General features: G+C 55.2%; 3 protein-coding genes across 8 annotated transcripts in view; 1 reads left to right on the forward strand and 2 right to left on the reverse strand.

Moving 5' to 3' along the window:
- TTC21A (tetratricopeptide repeat domain 21A) overlaps window positions 1-2,793 on the reverse strand; it is a gene marked incomplete at its 5' end in the record, with an annotated part of 32,368 nt that extends 29,575 nt beyond the window's left edge. For 4 of the 5 annotated variants that reach the window (XM_080826418.1, XM_080826416.1, XM_080826415.1 and 1 more), the window contains 3 exons: window positions 502-612; window positions 1,380-1,509; window positions 2,767-2,793. In XM_080826418.1, the coding sequence (XP_080682544.1) occupies window positions 502-612; window positions 1,380-1,509; window positions 2,767-2,793 (268 nt within the window). Of the gene's footprint in view, window positions 1-497; window positions 613-1,379; window positions 1,510-2,766 lie in introns of all 5 variants that reach the window. The other variant, XM_080826417.1, reaches the window with a different exon arrangement.
- A 205-nt stretch (window positions 2,794-2,998) lies between these two features.
- GORASP1 (golgi reassembly stacking protein 1) lies at window positions 2,999-13,810 on the forward strand. The gene is made up of 9 exons (XM_080800914.1): window positions 2,999-3,152; window positions 6,865-6,945; window positions 7,496-7,699; window positions 8,901-8,987; window positions 9,128-9,258; window positions 9,511-9,823; window positions 10,621-10,771; window positions 11,228-11,377; window positions 11,603-13,810. Exons 1-9 carry the CDS (start codon window positions 3,090-3,092, stop codon window positions 11,854-11,856), a joined length of 1,434 nt encoding a protein of 477 aa, XP_080657040.1. The 5' UTR covers window positions 2,999-3,089; the 3' UTR covers window positions 11,857-13,810.
- The window catches only part of WDR48 (WD repeat domain 48), a 46,570-nt gene continuing 42,240 nt past the window's right edge, over window positions 13,752-18,081 (reverse strand). For both annotated transcript variants that reach the window (XM_080800893.1, XM_080800892.1), the window contains 3 exons: window positions 17,992-18,068; window positions 16,463-16,655; window positions 13,752-15,805 (listed from right to left, as the gene is read on the reverse strand). In XM_080800893.1, coding sequence (XP_080657019.1) covers window positions 15,710-15,805; window positions 16,463-16,655; window positions 17,992-18,068 — 366 coding nt within the window. In that variant the 3' untranslated portion in view covers window positions 13,752-15,709. The remainder of the gene's footprint in view (window positions 15,806-16,462; window positions 16,656-17,991; window positions 18,069-18,081) is intronic.

Below are 18,081 nucleotides of genomic sequence, written 5' to 3' on the forward strand. Positions count from 1 at the left end.
TTTTTAAAAGATTTTATTTACTTATTTGACAGACAGAGAGAACATAAGCAGGGGGAGCAGGAGAGGGAGAGGGAGAAGCAGGCTTCCCACCGAGCAGGGGGGATCCTAGGACCCTGGAACTATGACCCAAGCCTAAGGCAGACACTGAAGGACTGAGCCACTCAGGCACCCCATGGGTGGAATTATTTATATTGACTTGATTTGTCTCCACAAGATCTGGGGCAAGGAAAGCAGGGTGTCTTCCCAACTCCTGGGCTCTGAAAGGAGGACCCCTCCAACTGTCATGCTCTTTGCCTGTAGCTCCCACTCAGCAGGACCTGGGCCCGGGCTCTTCCTTGAGGCCTCTGAGGGGAGGGAACAGAAGCCACTCCTCACTGGCCAACAGCATGTGCTGTCACTGGTGCACCAACCTCCCGTGGCAGGCCCTTGAGTGGCTATAGCTCTGGAATGGGGCTGTCTTCCCCAGCGGGGCCAGGCCTTGCCGGGCATGGCTGCACTCACCAATGGTTTCACAGCACTTGTGAGCATAAATGAGGGCCATGATGGAGCACAAGGACACGTCTGGATGATTCCGGATGCTCTCCAGGTTGCTAATGGCATCCTGGATGTGCTCTGTAAAGGAGAGCCCATGTGATTACGTCCCCAGAGGGCAGGAGGCTCTGTGGCAGACACATGGGAGCCCTTGTCAGAGCTGACTCAAGGCTTAGCACCCCCTGGCTTCACCCAGAATCATTAGGCCAACAGGTCCAAACATCCCCAGTGGCCCAAGGCTCCTGAAGGGGCTGCTGACACCAGGGTCCAGGCTGCCCTGGGCTGGAGGATGCACCTGTGAGTACTTGCAGGGGCACCTGTGAGGCCAAGATTTGGGGCTGGGGGATCAGTTCTGAAGAAGGATCTCAGGGCAGAGCCACAGATTCCAATTATCCCTCTGTGTCCACTGAGGTTGGCCGTGGGCAGCTCGGCCAGCCCCTGGCCTCAGTGAGTCAGCACCTGCTTGAGGATCGCTCCTCCCCCTGCTCCGGCACCATACTTGCCTTTACCCATACCTCCCGCTTCCTCCTTTTCCTACACTACCAGCTCCGAGGTTCCAAGTCCAGGATTTATCCAATGAGCATGCAGTCATGTCTCCCCACCCACTCGTTTTCCAGATAGGGAAACTGAGGGGCAGAGCAAGGGTGGTGAGCTCTCCGATGTTTTAAAAGTCAACTAGATATGTATTACACAGCCACATGTAGATTAACCTGGGAACCTAGCCACTGAGTATAAGACTCTTCCCATGGCCACATGGCTGGGGTGTAAGGAGGCATGCCAGGTGGAGCCAGAGTGTTAGGGCTGGGCTAGTGCCTGAGGTCAAGAGGCCAATGCTAGCAAGTCCTTACCTTCCCTGAGGATCCCGTAGACTTTAAAGAACTGTAGGACGGGGTCATTGCTGAATTTTTCCAGGCCTGAGGCTGCGGCCCGCTGCACGTGACGGAAGTACTGTTCCTGGCTATAGTAAATGATCCCAGCCTGTGGAAGGAAGACACAGGGGCAACAGTCCCAGTCTCTTCTCTGATCTCACCCACTTTCTCCCCTATTCCTTGCTCCTCCTCCATTCTGCAAAAGGAAGGCGGGGAAGAGAACATTAAGGCCTCATTTTGTTCTTCACTAGTCCCAGGAGTTGCTCCATTGCAGTTTCCCAGGAAGGAGCTTGGATGTATTTGGGAATGATCACCATATTCTGGGTCAAATACAGTGGAGGATTCAATTTAGACTTTGTCTTAGGAAGGGGATAAGGGGAAAGAGAGAAGGCCGATCATAAGAATGGGTATACCACCAGTTAGAGTTGTAAGTTATTCTGGGTTAAACACTTGTTGGAAACTGTATCAAGGGCTTTACACCCATTATCTTATGCATTATGCCCTCCATATCCCTCACAGTTAAAGAAGCTGAAGCCTATGGAGATGATGGCTTGACAAAGGTCATGCAGTAATAGGGGCTGAGATTTCAAAGTGAAGTCTCACTTCCCCTAAGGTTTGTGGGTGCTGGAGCTGGGGAGGAGATGTGGTTGGGTTGTTAACAGTCTTGTGGGCCATATGAAAGAGCTCAGATATCATCCTCAGGGTAATAGGAAGCAGCTGGAATGGTTTTAAAGCAGGAGGAGGGATGTGTTCAGATGTGTGTGTGTGAGTGGTGGTGGTGGTGGTGTGGGGACGGCTGGTGAGGAGAGAGTTGGTGTGTGTGTGTGTGTGTGTGTAGGGGGGCTGTTAGTGTTTCAGGTGCCTGGGGAGCGGTTATCCCGGACTAGGAGGTACAAAGCAGAGGGTTCTGTCAGGAGATTTGTAGGGGCTGACATTTCCTGCTGATAGGCAGGACCTGAGATGGGAATGGGGAAGACCGAAGGCTGTAGGATCAAACAGTGGTGCCCTCTACTGAGGTGGGGGACGCAGAAGCAGCAGCAGGGGAGGGGGAGATGATGGCAAAATGAAACAGATGGGTCTTGGTTACGTTGGTTGGGGGGAGCTGGAGGACAAGACTGGGTGGGGATGTTGATTTGGAGCTCAGAGTGCACAGAGAACACAAGAGGAGAAAGATGCACTGGCCACGAACAGTGAAGCAGAGGGGGCCAGACCCTTCATTAAGCGGTCGGCGGGGGACGGCGAAAGGCGGGTAAAGGGGACAGCAGGGGCGGTCGGAGAGGTGACAGGAGAGCAGCAGGGCGTGGGGGTCGGGGTCGGAGGCGGAGAGTCCCGGAGGGAGCGGCTTGGCTGCACTCGGGCCACGTACCATAAGAGAGGAGTCATCGCTGCTCATCTCCAGGCTCCCGCGCCTCCGAGTCCCGTCTGGTGGGACCACCTGGAGCTGGATTCCCGAGTCAGGGTCCCCCGCACGCCTCTCGCGACCGGAAGTTGGAGGCGCGCGTCCCTGGAAACGGAGGTAAGGGCCGGTTGCTAAGAACGTCAGAGTCAGGGGTGGGAGAGGCAGGCGCCCACGTGACAAGGCGCTCGCAATCGAGCGCCGAGAGGGCGAGTGAGCGCTGGTGGCGCCGGGTCGCGCTGCCGGGTGGGCACCGCAGTACCGGACACGCGCGCCGCCGCCCCGCCGCAGCTATGGGTCTGGGCGCCAGCGCCGAGCAGCCGGCGGGCGGCGCCGAGGGCTTCCATCTGCACGGGGTGAGTCGCCCCCGCGGCGCCGGTGACCTTGGCGGGGCGCCCGCACGGACGCGAGGGGACATCTGATCGCCGGCTCGAGGGCGGCAGCGGCAGGGTCCCGGTCCCCCGAGCGGCCGGGGTGTGCCTCCTTCCCGGTGGGGCGTGTGCCTCCTTCCCGGGGGGAGCCGCCAGCGGGAGGCGGCGCCGAGGCTCTCTGGCCCCCGGCCCGTCTGCGGCCGGGTCTGCCCGGCGCCGGCCCCGAGTGCCAGCCATGCAGGAAGCGGGAGCGTTTCCTGGTCCGGTCCGGCCGCCCGGAATGGCACTTCTCCCAGGTGAAGATTGCACCAGGTCCAGCCGGGACGCACTTGTGCACCCGGGTCATGTTTGTGATCGCCTCCTTGCTGGGCCTGGGGAGAGAGCCAGCAAGGCCAAGACCCTAGCTCCCCGTCGGGATGGCCAGGTGGACGCCGACTGCCACGGGGCCTGCCGGCGCGTATCCCGTCGACTGGCCTCCGGTTCCGGGCTGGAGGAGCAGTGCCAACAAGCCAGGGAGAGCCGCAGCGGGAGAGCCAGGAGATTGCCGCAGAAGGCAGGGGCGAGCCTTGGCAGCAGGGGAGGGACGAGTCTGCACAAGCAGTTCTGGGCAAAGTGGAGACGGAGCGGGGTTCCTAGAGTCTGAAGGTGAGGAGAGGGCCCGCAGCCAGATGGAGAGCTGGGGTGGCGGTGTGTACTGTGGAGAAGGAGGTGCTGAAACGGAGGTGAGAGGGGCAGGAGGGTCTCCGAACCCACAACGCAGCGGGGAAGGACCTCGTGCTTCTCCCCGGGCACCCTGGATGGATTGCAGAGCTGAGTGTAGGCAGGCAAGCTGGTCAGTTTGGTACCTGGCTGCTGAGGGGTGTCTGAAGCTCTGTTAACCACAAGAGGAGAGGGTGAAAGAAGGGGGTTCCTAAAAGGCAAGCCAGCTTGGCTTCAGGACCCAGAGTTGACAGGCCCGTGTTTGGCAATGGGCTTTCTCTGTTTGACATCACAGTGAGGCACCTGACAGAAAAGTGGACAGCGGAACGCCTCCCATCAGGAGAATCTTCCAGCAGGTTGATGGAAAGTAAAGAAATTGAGGACTTGGCGAGAGGGGAGAGGTGGGGCAGTGGTGGGGGGCATGTGGGAGAGGGGCTGAGTGGAGAGGTCAACAGATTGGAGGTCTTCCATCCACAAAAACAGGTATTTTTGAGCACGTTCTGGGTGCCAGAGATAAAGCAGTGGACAGAACAGACACCATCCCTCTTTTCATGGAGCTTATCCTTCGTTGCTGGCACAGAGAGGAGGGAGACAGACGAAACAGAAATATATGATAGGCGGTGAGCAGTGCGAGGAGAAGAAAGTAGAGGAAGAGCATACAGAGGATGAGTGGGTGCTGTTTTGGATAGAGGGGTCAGGAAGACACCTGGGAGGGAAGGAGTGGACATTACAGATACTTAGGGGAAGAGCATTCTGGGACGGTTGGGTTGAGAAAGCAGGAGATGAGGCTGGTGTCCAGAGATGGGGTGGCTCATGTGAGGAGGACAAGTGCTAAAGGAAGAGACGAGACTATGCAGTGCCTGTCGTGTCCTGAAGATCAGGATTTTCTCCTGCCCTGTGGAACGGGGGACGTTTTCTGTGGAAGTGTGACCTTACCTACTTACATATTTTAAAAACTGAAGAACACGTCTGTTGCCTTCTGTAAATACTGGTGTTCTTACTGTGCACCAGGCACGTTGGAGAAGTCCCTGCCCTCAGTGAGATTAGAGGCCTGGAGGGTCCCCCAGGAAATGGTTGTTACCTGTCCAGGCTCTGGGTTGGACTTCCTGGAGTCAGATTTCTGAATAATGGAGTGCTTTTCCTCCTGGGGAAGTCAGCGCTAGTAAAAGAGTTAAACACAAGGTAGGGCAGGTGGCGCAGTCCCCTGGCATGGAGCCAGTCCTCAGCAAGTGTCAGCTGCTATCCCTTTAATTACATTAGATTCCCTGATGGGGAACACAGTGAAAAGTGGTGGGAATCCGGCAAGCATCGAGGGGCTGTGAGGTGGGGGGTGTTGGGAGCCCCCAAAGGAGAGCCGGACAGGGGACAGCGCTTATGGTGGGAGCGGGGGTGTAGTGGCAAGCCACGCAGATTAGCTCTGCTCCAGAGCCCTAGAGGGTGATTGCAAGGTGGGGGGCAAGGGCAGTGGAGTACAGCCAGAAGACAAGATCACAGTGGAGGGTGGCGAGAGGGCCTGGGGATTGGAGGCCTGAGCCTCTGGACCTCAGTAATGATGGAGGGCAGATGATAAGGAGTAACTGAGGAGGGGAGCGGGCTGGCAGCTGGGTGGCACTGGCCTCAGGAGCAGGGGGAGGCAGGAGTGGCATGGATGAGGTCCTGAGCTGGGAAGGAGGACTACCTCTGCATAAGCTGTCCCTGAGTAACTGTCCAGTGGCTTTCAAAAGACACCTTGTCCCAGCTTTCCCATGGAGGGAGAGGGGCAGGGCTCAGAGCTCCCCTGTTGCAGGCCAGCTGGGACTGGAGTTGGTTTCTGGGCTCACTGTCATTGGAAGCCATGGCAAGCTCCTGGGGATGGCAAGCAGGGCCTCAGTGGGTGGTGACCCAGCTAGAAGAGCGTTCTAATTCCAGGGGTGAATTACCCTGGATCCCAAGGCATGGGGTGAGCTCTCCTTCAGCTTGGGGAATCCAAGACTATAGGGGCTGGTGGGTGGCGGAAGCCCCAGGGCCTTCCCATGGTGGATGCATCCGGAACCTGAAGCCACATGAGCCCTGTATCCTCTGGGCTGATGCCTGGCCAGCCGGACATCAAGTGCTCACAGCCAAAGGCCTGAGGGTGTGGGGCCCACTGCAGGGTCCAGCCCTGGGGATAAAGGCTGCATTGTTTGAGCAAGGCTCTGTAAATGAGGCCTTTGAGATGGATTTTTACCCCAGCTGGGAGGCCTGGTTGCTGTGTTTTTGGAGACAGCAGTGAGTTCCAGAATACAGGGCTGGAGGCCCCCTTGGGCTCGGAGTGGCTCCTGGGAGAGAGGAGGAGGCAGGGAGGAGGAGCCATTCCACACAGAAGGGGAGACTAGGCTGTGAGGCCGGGATTCATCCCTGCTTCTGGGACTCCCTCTTACAGGACTCCCAGCTCAAGCACATCCCCTGTCCCTTGGGTCTTCTTCCCTCAGCTGCACTCCTCAGTAGGTCCCACACCTGCCCAGCTGAGCTTGGATCTGTCGCCATAGGGTCTGTGCTCTGGGATCTGGCCACAGGCTGCCCACCCTCTGTCTTTCTGAGCACAGCCCTGGTTCTTTCTATTCTGGGGCCCTCCCTTCCTGTCCACATCTAAACCTTTCTGGTAAACCTGCTGGCTTCCCAGTGGCCCGAGTTTCCCCACAGACCTGTGGTGTCCTGTGTCTGTGTGGCCTCCTAGAAGCTCCCAGGGCTGCCCTGGGCTCTCCTGTGAGGCATCTCTGGAAATATGTGTGGGTCATGACCCAACAAGAGCCATTTCCCAAAGAGGACAATCTTGCCCAGGAAGGTAGCCAGAGGGTGGAGTTACCTTGACAGTGCTCACCGGTCACCTGTCTAGAACAGTTTGTGCAGGGCCCAGGTTCTTGCTGTGACACCGGAAGTGGTGATGGATGGTCTCTGAAATTGCAGACATGGGTGGGGGGCTTCTCGGAGAGTCACGAGGCTGGTGCCTGCTGTGACTGTGGCCTCTGCTGTGGGACAGGTGCAGGAGAACTCCCCAGCCCAGCAGGCAGGCCTGGAACCCTACTTTGATTTCATCATCACCATCGGGCACTCGAGGCTGGTGAGGCTCCCCCATGCTACAACTGCTCTGTGTGTGTGTGTGTCCCCTCTCCCACAACAGGCCCCACTCTGCTCCTCCTCCCTTTTCTTCTGGAGGGAGGCCCAGCTCACCTCTCCTCCTTCTAGGCCTGTACTCAGCTTGACTGGTGCACTGCCCAGTGCCCAGCTCCTGAGCTTTCTGGGGCTCTTGGAGCTGGCCACAAGGTGTAAAGGGCCTGCCTCTCAGGGCATGAGAGGTGTCAAGGTGCGAAGGGACCTGTCAGAGAGGGGAGGCCTGCAGTGCTCTGGACCAAGCAGGCTCTTTGTTCACTCTGTTGACTTTTCCAGGGATTCTGAGAAAGGCAGGTTTCGTGGTGCTTAGGGGTGGTGGGGGGTTGCCGTGGTCGCAGGCCCAGACCCTGCCCTGGCCCACGCCTGCCCCAGACCCTGCTGGGGCATCTGGCCTCCTGGGCCCTTCCCCACATTGGACCCAGACTTGTCTGAGAGGCCCCAACCTGGGGGATGGGTGGTGGGGGGCCGGGGGGCTAGGTGTCAGCCCCTCTGCCCCACAGAACAAGGAGAATGACACGCTGAAGGCCCTGCTGAAGGCCAATGTGGAGAAGCCTGTGAAGCTGGAGGTGTTCAACATGAAGACCATGAAGGTGCGCGAGGTGGAGGTGGTGCCCAGCAACATGTGGGGCGGCCAGGGCCTGCTGGGGGCCAGCGTGCGCTTCTGCAGCTTCCGCAGGGCCAGCGAGCACGTGTGGCATGTGCTGGTGAGTGGGCAGGGGGTGTGTGTGTGGGGGTGCGGGGCAAGGGTTGGGTGTAGGGGCATCTGGGTGGGGCCAACGACCTGCTTCCGGGACAGGGTTCCTGAGGGCTGCTCCTCATCCCTAGAACTGTGCACCCTGCTCGGTAGCCAGGCGACCTGCGGCACCCTTCTCACCCTCCAGACCTTGGTTTCCTATTTTAAGAGGTGGGGTACCACCAACTGGAGGGGCGCTTACACTGCCAGAAGGCTGCTGCTGCTGGTCTTTATAGATGGGGTCTTTTCTGGTAGACTTTATGGCCTACCGGGATCTAGTCGTTTCCGGCAGGTCCCCTCAGAGCCCCATTGGGCCTTGGGCCTGGGGTCTTCCTGAATCTCAGTGACTGAGTTGTCACAGATGTTGCTGTGTCTACACACACACACACACACACACACACGTGCCTACAGTCTTGAATGCTTGGTGCCAAGGCTTGGTGGAAGGAGGGTGCCCTGAGCTGGAAACGGACTGATTTGATTTCTAGCCTTCTCTGTTGCTCACTGAGTTCTCGTGGGAGTCTTCTCAACCTTTTAGCCTTCCTCAGTTTATCCACCAGTATAATGGAGTGATGAGGCAAATCCCTTTGCATTGCTCTGGGAGACCTGGAGCTAGGAGTGGTAGAGTTTCCCAAGGGAGGAAATGATCCTTGTACCCAGTTCTGCTCACTGCCCAGCCTCCAGCCCCTCCACAGGGGTCTCAGCCATATGCCTGCACCCAGTAACAGCACAGCAATTGGGCACTTCCTGTGGGCCGACTGTCGTTTTCATTCTTTACCTGTATTCTATTTTTAATCGTTTCAGCAACCCTATGAGGAAGGACTGCATATCCTGCTTTTAATCGTGGGGAAACTGATGCTAGGGGGTTAAGTATTTGTCCGCAGACAGTTACAGGCCAGAGGTTGGCTGAGTCAGGATTTAACCGACAGGAGATTCCAGAGCTCAGGGCTGTGAGCGGTGCCGTGGTGCTGCCCTCTGCTGGCCGGCTGTGCACCTTGGGGAGGTTAGGAAATGAAGGATGGAGTAGGAGAGTCTGGGCTTGTCCTAGCCCTGGAGCCTGAGGACAAGTGTCCCGCTCAGTACCTGGAAAGGGAGCCCCTCCATCCTCCCCGCCCACCCTCCTCCATCCCCAACGCGAGAAGTAAGACAGATAGCTGGTGATTTCTCTTTCCCAGGACGTGGAACCCTCTTCACCTGCCTCCCTTGCTGGCCTGCGCCCATACACGGACTACGTGGTTGGCTCAGACCAGATCCTCCAGGAGGTGAGCAGCATTTGGTTTGCCCTCCCCAGGCCCCCCAGATAGGGTGCCGAGATGGGTGCTGTCCACGAGGGGGGCCTCGTTTAGTCGAGGCCTCCCAATTCAGTGTGGGGAGTGGGGCTCAGGTGCTGGTTTTGTCGTAGTCCGAGGACTTCTTTACGCTCATCGAGTCCCACGAGGGGAAGCCCCTGAAGCTGATGGTTTACAACTCCGAGTCCGACTCCTGCCGGGAGGTGACTGTAACTCCCAACGCAGCCTGGGGTGGAGAGGGCAGGTACTTCCTCAGGCGGAGGGTGGTGGGGCAGGGGCCCAGCAGAGTGCTGGCTGGACCTGGCCGCTGGACGTGGATGCCCAGAATCCCATGGTGGGGGGTGGAGGTTGGGCCCAGAGTCCAGGGATCCTGAGGATGACCACTGGTCCAGGAGGCACCCTTGCTGCCTCTCATGGCTAGGAGTGGGTGGGGTTGGCAGACCTAGGAAGGGCTATAGGACAAGCCCCTGAATTGAATGTTTCTGGACTTCGGCAGTCTGGGGTGTGGTATTGGCTACGGGTATCTGCACCGGATCCCAACCCAGCCTCCCAGCCACCACAAGAAGCAACCTGACGCCCCGCCACGTGACACCCTGCCACCTGACGCCCTGCCACCTGACGCCCCGCCACCAGACGCCCCGCCACCTGATGCCCTGCCACCTGATGTCTCGCCATCTGGTGCCCCACCACCTGGTGCCCTGCCACCTGCCGCCCCGCCTCCTGATGCCCCACCACCTGGACCCACCGCTCAGGACTCTCCTGCCTTTTCAGGCCTGGAGATAGGCTCCAGGCAGGATGACTACATGGAAGTATGTGGGGAGCATCTGCCAGTGAGAGGAAGTGGGGGGCTTCGTATGGGCAAAGGGGCCTGCCACCTGGGAAATGAGGACCCAAGGCTGCTGTCACCCGGGGCCCATTTGTGGAGCCCTTGGGGGTCCTTTCTTGCTTCTGGGGGCCAGTGAAAGCAGGTGTTCCAATCCTGGGACAGTGAAGCCCACTTTAGTTCTCCTGACACTTAGGTCTGGAGGTGAGGGTCATGGCAAGGCACTAGTTGTTGTTTTCATTTCCTGAGTGGGACACAGAGGCTCAGGCACAGAGCCTTGTACTGTGCCTTGAGGAGTATGGGGTCAGGCTGGGCCAGAGGCTGGGCATCCAGAGCCCCAGCTGGGCTGGTTGTTTGGCCAGATCTGTAGAGGAATGCCAGACCTGCCTTCATGCCTGTGGGAAAGTAACTGAGTACCTTCAGGCACTGGGCTGTTGCCTAGGGTCTATACTGGGGCGCATGTGAGGATGGCTCCCTAGGCATGCTGGAATTCAGCCAAGGGTTCCTCTTCAGGTGGGTCATTGGAGGGGCCCAGCCAGGTGGGTGCTCAGGGCTCCTCAGCAGACCAGGAAGGGCGCTCCCTCCTTGTCAGCACTGCCAGAGAGGCCAAGTGGGCCTCCTGTACCAGACTGTAGATCCCCTGTGGGGTAAGGGCAGGATACCACGGCTCTTTGCTCCATCAGGCAGAGTGGTGCTTCTGTGGCCAGTGTGGGCTGGGGCTTAGGTTGGACTCCTCTGTCCCAACTGCCCCTACCGTGCTCCCTCCTTCCCTGGCCCCCGTAGGCCCTGCTGCAGGCACCCGGCTCCTTCATGGAGGGACAGTTTTCTGAGCCTGGGAGTCCCAGCCGTGGTGCCCCAGACCTTGGGGGATTTCCGCATCCCGTGGAGACACCTCTTCAACCTCCACCTCCAGTGCAGCGTGTCATGGACCCAGGTAGTGAGTGGGCCCCAGAGAGGAGGCGGAGGGGCCTGCAATCCCCAGTGCTGCAGTGGGCGCCAGGTTTGGGGCAGGGCTTCCAGGGCAGTGCCTAAACCTTCCTCAGACCCTCGGACACCTGCTAGCTCATAGATGCCAAGAGGGTCGCAGATGAGCCTGTCCAGTGTGCCGGTGGGGGGACTGCAGTCCACAGTAGGGAAGCAGCCTGCTCGAGGTCACGCGGCATAGTGGGGACAGAGCAGGGTCTGGGCCTCTGCCTCTGTGCTAGTCCTTTTCTTTCCTCAGCAACAGGCAGTGGAGACCACTTTGGGGTTGGGCGGGGGCACCCTTATGGGCTGAGATTACAGTTTCAGGCTGGGCCAGGCGCTCCAGGAACAGGGGCCTGAGGCCCAGGGTATGGGCCTTCCAGTCGTCCGGGTTTTGTGCTGGCGAAGACTTGCATCCTTCTCCTAGGCTTCCTGGACGTGTCAGGTATCTCCCTCTTGGACAGCAGCAATGCCAGTGTCTGGCCCAGCCTGCCCTCTGCCACAGAGCTGACGTCCACGGCTCTCTCGGCCTCTGGCCCTGAGGACGTCTCCAGCAGCGGTTCTCACGAGCGTGGTGGTGAGTGGCCCACACCTGCGCAAGCTTTCTGGGAAGGACCCTGAATCGTTGGCAAGGTTGCCCTGAGTTTCTCAGCTGGCTGGGAGGCTGGCTTTTGGGTGAAATACAGCCACGTGAAAGCATCTGGACACTAGAGCTCTCATTCCCCATCAATGTCTGGGGAGGGAGTGGGGGGGTCAGTGGGGGCTGCCCCAGGCCTTCTCAGCCCCTCCCTGTATTTTTCAGGTGAGGCCACATGGTCTGGATCAGAGTTTGAGGTCTCCTTCCCGGACAGCCCAGGCACCCAGGCACAACCAGACCACCTGCCTCAGCTAACTCTTCCCGACAGCCTCATCTCGGCAGCCTCACCGGAAGACGGCCTGTCTGCTGAGCTGCTCGAAGCGCAGGCTGAGGATGAGCCTGCAAGCACAGAGAGCCCAGAGTTCGGGGCAGAGGCTGAGGGGGCAGGCAGCCAGGCCCTGCTCTCCACCCCTGAATAACGCCCTAGGCTGCCCAGGTCCCTGATGGCATTTCGTGAGGCTGAGATGGGGGGGAAGCCGCTTAGGCCGCAGTATGCAGCCCAGCCCCTTGCCTGATCCCGGCCCAGTGTGTGCAGCTTCCTAGGCAGTGGCTCCTGGATGTGCAGGGACTTCTGCAGCCCGGGAGCTCGTGTGTGCCCATAGCCCCTGCCGGTGTCCAAGAGATGACCTTCCAGCATTGATTCTGCCTGGTGGTCCTGGCTTTGGGGAGTCAGGCAATTGTTTGAGAGTCTCAGACAAGTTCTTTTGGGGTGTCGGGGAGCTGGGAGCAGCACCCAGATTAAGTTTTGCAGGAGCTGGGGTAGGAGAGGAAAAGGACTACTCTGCTGCTTAGGTGGGGCAGAGAGCCTCAGTGGGTAGGAAAAGGAGACCATGGGCAAGAGCATCTTTAGGCCATGTTGTACCCTTACGTCCAGTGCTTGCTCCTGCTCTGGTCACTATGGCTGCCCAGGCAGCAGCAGGGTCCACACAGGGTCAGGTGTGAAGGAGGGAGGATTGAAGGGTGGAGTGAAGGAGGAAGGGATAGGTCTGGAGTATTTGCCTACAACTTGCTAGGGCTTGCCTTGATTCTTCTTGCACAGCTCAGCTAGCCCCGTGTGTACTAGAAGGCAGCCCCACGCCTTGGGGACCCCTGAGGCCCTAGTTACCGTCTCTTCTAGAAGTCTCGTATCCTCATCTCTGCTACACTGCATCACTGGCTCAGGCTGACATCTGCCAGTCCCAGCTGGAGGAGAGAATCAGTGAACTTGTCCATCTCTCCTGGGGGAGGAGGGTTGGAAATTCTAGGCCTGTCAGCAGAGACTCACTTGTTCTTAGACCATGATGTCTCTTCTTCCCCAGGGCCTACACCCCACAGACCCAGTATCCCTAGTGGTGACTCCTGTCAGCTCCCAAACTTACACAACCATCTCATCTAAATATACAAGGCATCCAGGCTGCCCCAGTGGAGAATACAAATTGCAAATTTAAATTCACCAACCTAAGCACACTCAAAGCCAGTCCTGACTGGACTTCTTTAACACAGCTCCTACCCTAAGGGAGAACGAGGGGCCTGGACAACGGTGGGTAAAGGCCATTCTGTTCTTTCCCATAGTATGGGAGGCTGTTCCCTCCACCCCCGGTGCCCAGAGTGGCTAAGACTAGGCGAGATCTTGCGCTTTACCTGGTTGCTGCAGGAAGAGGAGGGCTCCATTGCAGGAACAGCTCCTCCTTAAGTCCCTCACCTGCCCACATCTTGCCAATTGCTACAAAAGCTGCCTCTGGCCTTGTCTTCTAGCTGCTACCCAGTTGAAAGTCCCACGTTTGCTGCTTGATCTGTAATGTGGGCACTTAACAGTGCATTCAGGGTTCTGTTAGGCCCATACAAGAAGGACCAGATGTCTACTCGGGGGGAGGCACAGACCAAATATATGCAGGGAGGGTCCCCAATGAGCAAACTCTTCAAATTTCTAGCACTGTGACTGCATTTGAAGCAAGCCCTCATCCAGCCTGTGGTGGCAGCTGATAAGCCTGGCGAACAGGGAGGTGTGTCCAAAGCCAGGTCTGGAGCTGGGTTCTGGGATTTTCTGGGAGCCGTGTCCGCCTGTAGGAATCCAGGAAGTAGAAGAGAATCGCCACAGGACTGTTTGGAGGCCAGCTTCCCTGAACTGCAGCCTGGTAGTCTGGCCCGACATCCCCCTCACCCTAGGATTCTGGCTCTTCCCTCTCTCACTTTTACATACTCCCCGCCCTGACCAGGGGGATAAAATGGGTACTGACGTTGATGACTGTCAGGGTAAACATGGAACCAGAAGTTTCTCTGTAATCTGCTATGAAGGAAAATGACAAGTGAAAGAAATAAAGGTCTACTACACTTTGAAATATTGTAACTAAAGCCTTTATTCTATACAACTGTGAAATACAGATTTTTACCCTTTTGGCATTGCAGACTTCAGATTTTCTTGAAATTGTTACTGGTCTGACTGGAAGGAAAAAGTAGAAGCATGCTGAGGGTCAGATCTGTGACAGGAAGGGAGTGCAGCCACCCCTCAAGTCTCGGCACATGGGGCCAAATGGCCCAGTGAAACCTATTCCTTTACCCCAAGGGCCCCTCCTGCAAACACAGCAGAGGGCTGATAAGTGAGTCGTGGGGTTTGTTTTTGCCTTTAATTCACAACTATTGCTAAAAAATGTGCACCAAAAGCACACTGTTGTATCCAACAGATAGAAAGGATTTTTTAAAAAAAGAAGCCGGTTGCTCTCTGTGTAAGGGAGAAAGACTCATTGGAAATGTGGCATGTCTTTGCTCACTTCTTCAAAGTGCTGGAGGCAGTGACCTGTCCACTTCCAAAGGAAGCTGACCAGCAGTGAGGGAACCCTGTCTCTACAGTTGTGCAGGTAAGAATATCTCAAATAGAAAGGTCTGGACCTAGGCCCATCAGCTGCTTCCCACTGAACCTGTCAAGATGTAGAAAAGAAAACAACCCTTTCTGGCCCCTCCCCAGTCCCTGCTATTGTGGGGACAGACCGCACGCGAGCTAGGGAGGCAACTGGACTGGAATAAACTGCCCTCTGAAGGCACTTGTGCTTCTGGCTTCATACAGGAGGCTTGTCTTCCGTAGTTGTACGGGACTGGACCACTGTTCTATTCTGAATACAAATGACCTTGGGGAGAATCCAAAGTATTTTCTTCTGCCAAAAGTTGAAGTGTTTATCCCCAATAAGTTATATTCTGTACAAGACTCAAATGATTCTATGAAAGCTTCAGATTGTTAGAAAGAACAATGAAAAGAACTCTGGATACAGGTACCACAACAAAAACCTGCATATAAAACTCTGGTGAAAACAACTATGTATACTTCCAGGAGGGGACTATCAAATTAACTCACTAGGATACCCTTCCTTCTCTGACACCATAAATTTTAGGTAGCATTTAAATGAAGTGAGTATCTCCTTGTGGTCTTTTTTTTCCCTTTTCTTTTCTCCTCATGGTCTTAAGTTTCGATGGTGTTGCGCTGCTCACCCAGAGCGTGAACCTGGGGCGTCACGTGGCTTGGCCCCTCAACAAAGCTGGACGCGGCGGAGCAGGGAAGGCATGGCACCTGCCCGAGGCTGCCGCACAGCTGGGGGCACTGTGGGGGCGCAGCAGCCCTGGGCGCTGCTGGGCGTACTCCAGTCTGGCGGTCCAAGTGCTACAGGCCAGCACCCAGAGTTTCGCAGGTCTTCCTAAAGAACGCATCTGAGATGCAATATTAAAACGAGCCCAACAAGGATAATTTATTATGAAATGGGCTGGCTCTGGAATTGTACAACAGCAAATTCCTATTAAAAATAACTGTCTTAAATGTGAGAACAACTTGTTTTTAATGACCGACTTGGAAAAAGCCTTCATAGGTGCTACAGGAATGGAATGTACTCTCTTACAAAAGCTACAGAGCATGTGGGTTTGAAGTGGAAACACAGTGACAGATGTGGCTCTACCTATGTGTCTCTACAAGTGCTAACAGACGAAGATAAGGTCCTTTGAAACGGAAGGAGGAAGCCCAGTCTGTGCTGGCCTGTTGTCCGTCCTCTGTACATCTCACAGGACATAGTGTGCCTGTGGGGTTTTCTGTTCACACTCTCTGCCTCCCTGGGGACAGCTTAATCTACACATGGAGACTGGTTTCTATTTTACACCGCAATTAGTCACTTCAACTGAAAGAGAATCTCGGTCCATACCAAATCGGCCGTTAGAAGTCGTGCTCCCGCTGGGGCTCGTTGGGCTTCCTAGGACTACTCTCGGGGCCAAGGAGGAAGGTCAGTAAATGAATACCCAGGAGCGCTCGCCCACCCCTCACGTGGACTTCTGACGGTAATGGAGGGTGAGGTCGCCACCACTCTTCCATATGAAGTGCTTCACTGTTCGGAGGTCCATGTTTGGATCTAAAACCTGAACGGCCAAAAATAAGTAATAATAAATGTCAAAGCCTCTACTTTGTAATATCCAAGACCTTTATTGTAAACTCAGGGACTCTCACCAGGTGATCCAGCTCATCCTCCCCTCGCCTGCCCCTGATGGCCTGCTCTTGCTGACAGAGCTCCCATGCACGCAGACACGAATCCAGGCAGTGAGAGATGAGCAGCCTGGGCGGCTAGGCCGGAGATCCCAACTTCAGCCGTTCCCCTGAGGAGATGCCTCGAGTGCACCTTTATTTAAAACAGTGCCCCCAATGCTCCACCCACCTCTGCTTCAAATCTTAAACCAACACAGCCGACACTGCTCTGTCAATCAAGGTGATCATGTGTCTTTTTCTTGTCAGGAAAAAAAAAAGCCACCAGCACATTCACCCTTTGTGTGTGCATTTCAATCTCTATGTCCTTTTCCCGAGAATCTCCCTGGGGTAAATAGGAACTTCAGGGTGGGCTACAGAGCCCCTCCAGAAAGGGTCTCACCAATAGGTGGGAGAGACCCAGCACTCCTTAGAGCCTCCCTAAAAGCAGAAGTACCCCCAAAGGTAACAGACATGGGAACTATAATGACACCACATGTAACTTTCTGAGCATCGACACTGGAAAAAATGGAGCTATGGTCCTCAAGTGCACTTACCTGGTCCTGGCACAAAAGTTCAATTTTCTCCTCTGCCAAAACAGCAATATCCTCTTCTTTTTCCTGTTCTCCTGGTTTTTCATTATTAGAAGAGCTAGTGGTTTGCGACTCATTATCCAAGTTGATGATTTTCTCATAAACGTGTTCCATTACTTTCCGGACTTGGAGCATGTCACTAGCAGAGAGTCTGTCTCTGTAAGAAGCAAGGGCAGACTGTGCCATCAGGAATCACTGGATGTTATCTCTTAAATATTTTTTGGTGTTCACATTGGATAAAGACAAAACATAGCACGGAAACAAATCAAGAAGAATGTTTAGGTCATTGCCTTAATCCAGTTTTAGAATTGCCAACATATTTCCATTGTGTCCCCCAAAGACACAGATTACATGTAAGTGAGATTAAATACATGTTCTTAAAACTTACATATATATCAAGAACAGCCTGCTGGGTTTTATTCCCTTAAAGACGATCCTAGAGGATGGGCAAACTAAATGCTCCTGGGAGGGAAGGCAGCCCCCCGTGTTTACCAGGCTCCCATTCCCCAGGTGCTCATTTCTCCTGTGGCTCCTGGCCCTACAGCCAAGACCTCCTGCCTGAACTCTAGGCCACAAGCCCAACAGCTGGCTGCGTATCTCCAGAAGGACATCCCACGGGCACCTCAAACTCTATGTGTCCCCAACCAGATTCATCAATTTCCTCACCCCCAAACCTACTTCTCTTGTATCACTGACGTCAGTTCAAAATGGCCTACCCAAGTAGCTCGGGCTCAAAGTCTGAAAGCCATCTTGACCTTCAGTCATTAAATCTGGTTGAAGTGCTGTCTAGGACTTGCTTTAAAATAATGTGGGGCGTGTATGTTTGTGTAGGTGGGTCGGAGGGAGAGGCAGAGGTGAAGGAAAATGCTTAGGCATGTGTTGATGACCCTGGAGCTGTTTGAGGGGATAACGGGGGTTCATGCCCCTGATCTCTTGTTTGTGTATGTCTGGAAACGCCCCTAACAGATTTTACTTGCTCAGATACACATCCACAAGACCTCAAATTTCCTTTCCCAGTTCTGGAGTCTCTGCTGCAGCTACACCAGTCCTTGCTAATTTTCAGGATCCTGTGTATGTTCCTACTTCCACATCCTCAAACCATTTCCTGGACGTGAAATACCTCTCTTGAAATTCTATCCATTTCTTACATGTCCAGCTCAAATTCCATGTCTTTCAAGAAGACTTTCTAGAAGCTCCAGCCCACGATTCATTTCTTTCCCCTACTCCCATGACTCCCTAAGTATCCATAAAAGCAATTTTTATACACACATTCTGTCCTAAACTATGCTGTGGCAAGAGAAAAAAACCAAGTCTTATACTTTTGAACATCTGTGGCCTACCACAGGAGGTATTTGGTAAACGCTCAACTGTATAAGCTTTCAGAATCACAAAACCTGCTTTAGATATCCTTTACTATGAAAGCAATCATAAAGAAGAAGAAAGTGCTGGTCATTAATGAGATCAAGGCATCATGTAACACTGCATTTACTTACTTTTTTAAGGTTTTTGCTCCCGAAGATGCATGAGGTTGGAGGTAGAAAGGAATTTTGTTGAATTTGGGCATATTTTTCTGAAACATTGAA

The sequence above is a fragment of the Martes martes genome (assembly GCF_963455335.1).
Source record: "Martes martes genome assembly, chromosome: 1".
In the NCBI taxonomy this organism is placed as follows: Eukaryota; Metazoa; Chordata; class Mammalia; order Carnivora; family Mustelidae; genus Martes; species Martes martes.

Excerpts from the sequence above, each read along its gene's own strand:
- GORASP1 (XM_080800914.1), top strand. The coding sequence starts at position 3,090 with ATGGGTCTGGGCGCCAGCGCCGAGCAGCCGGCGGGCGGCGCCGAGGGC. Across the intron at positions 3,153-6,864 it reads AGGGCTTCCATCTGCACGGG|GTGCAGGAGAACTCCCCAGC; the intron begins GTGAGTCGCCCC and ends GCTGTGGGACAG. Across the intron at positions 11,378-11,602 it reads CGGTTCTCACGAGCGTGGTG|GTGAGGCCACATGGTCTGGA; the intron begins GTGAGTGGCCCA and ends TGTATTTTTCAG.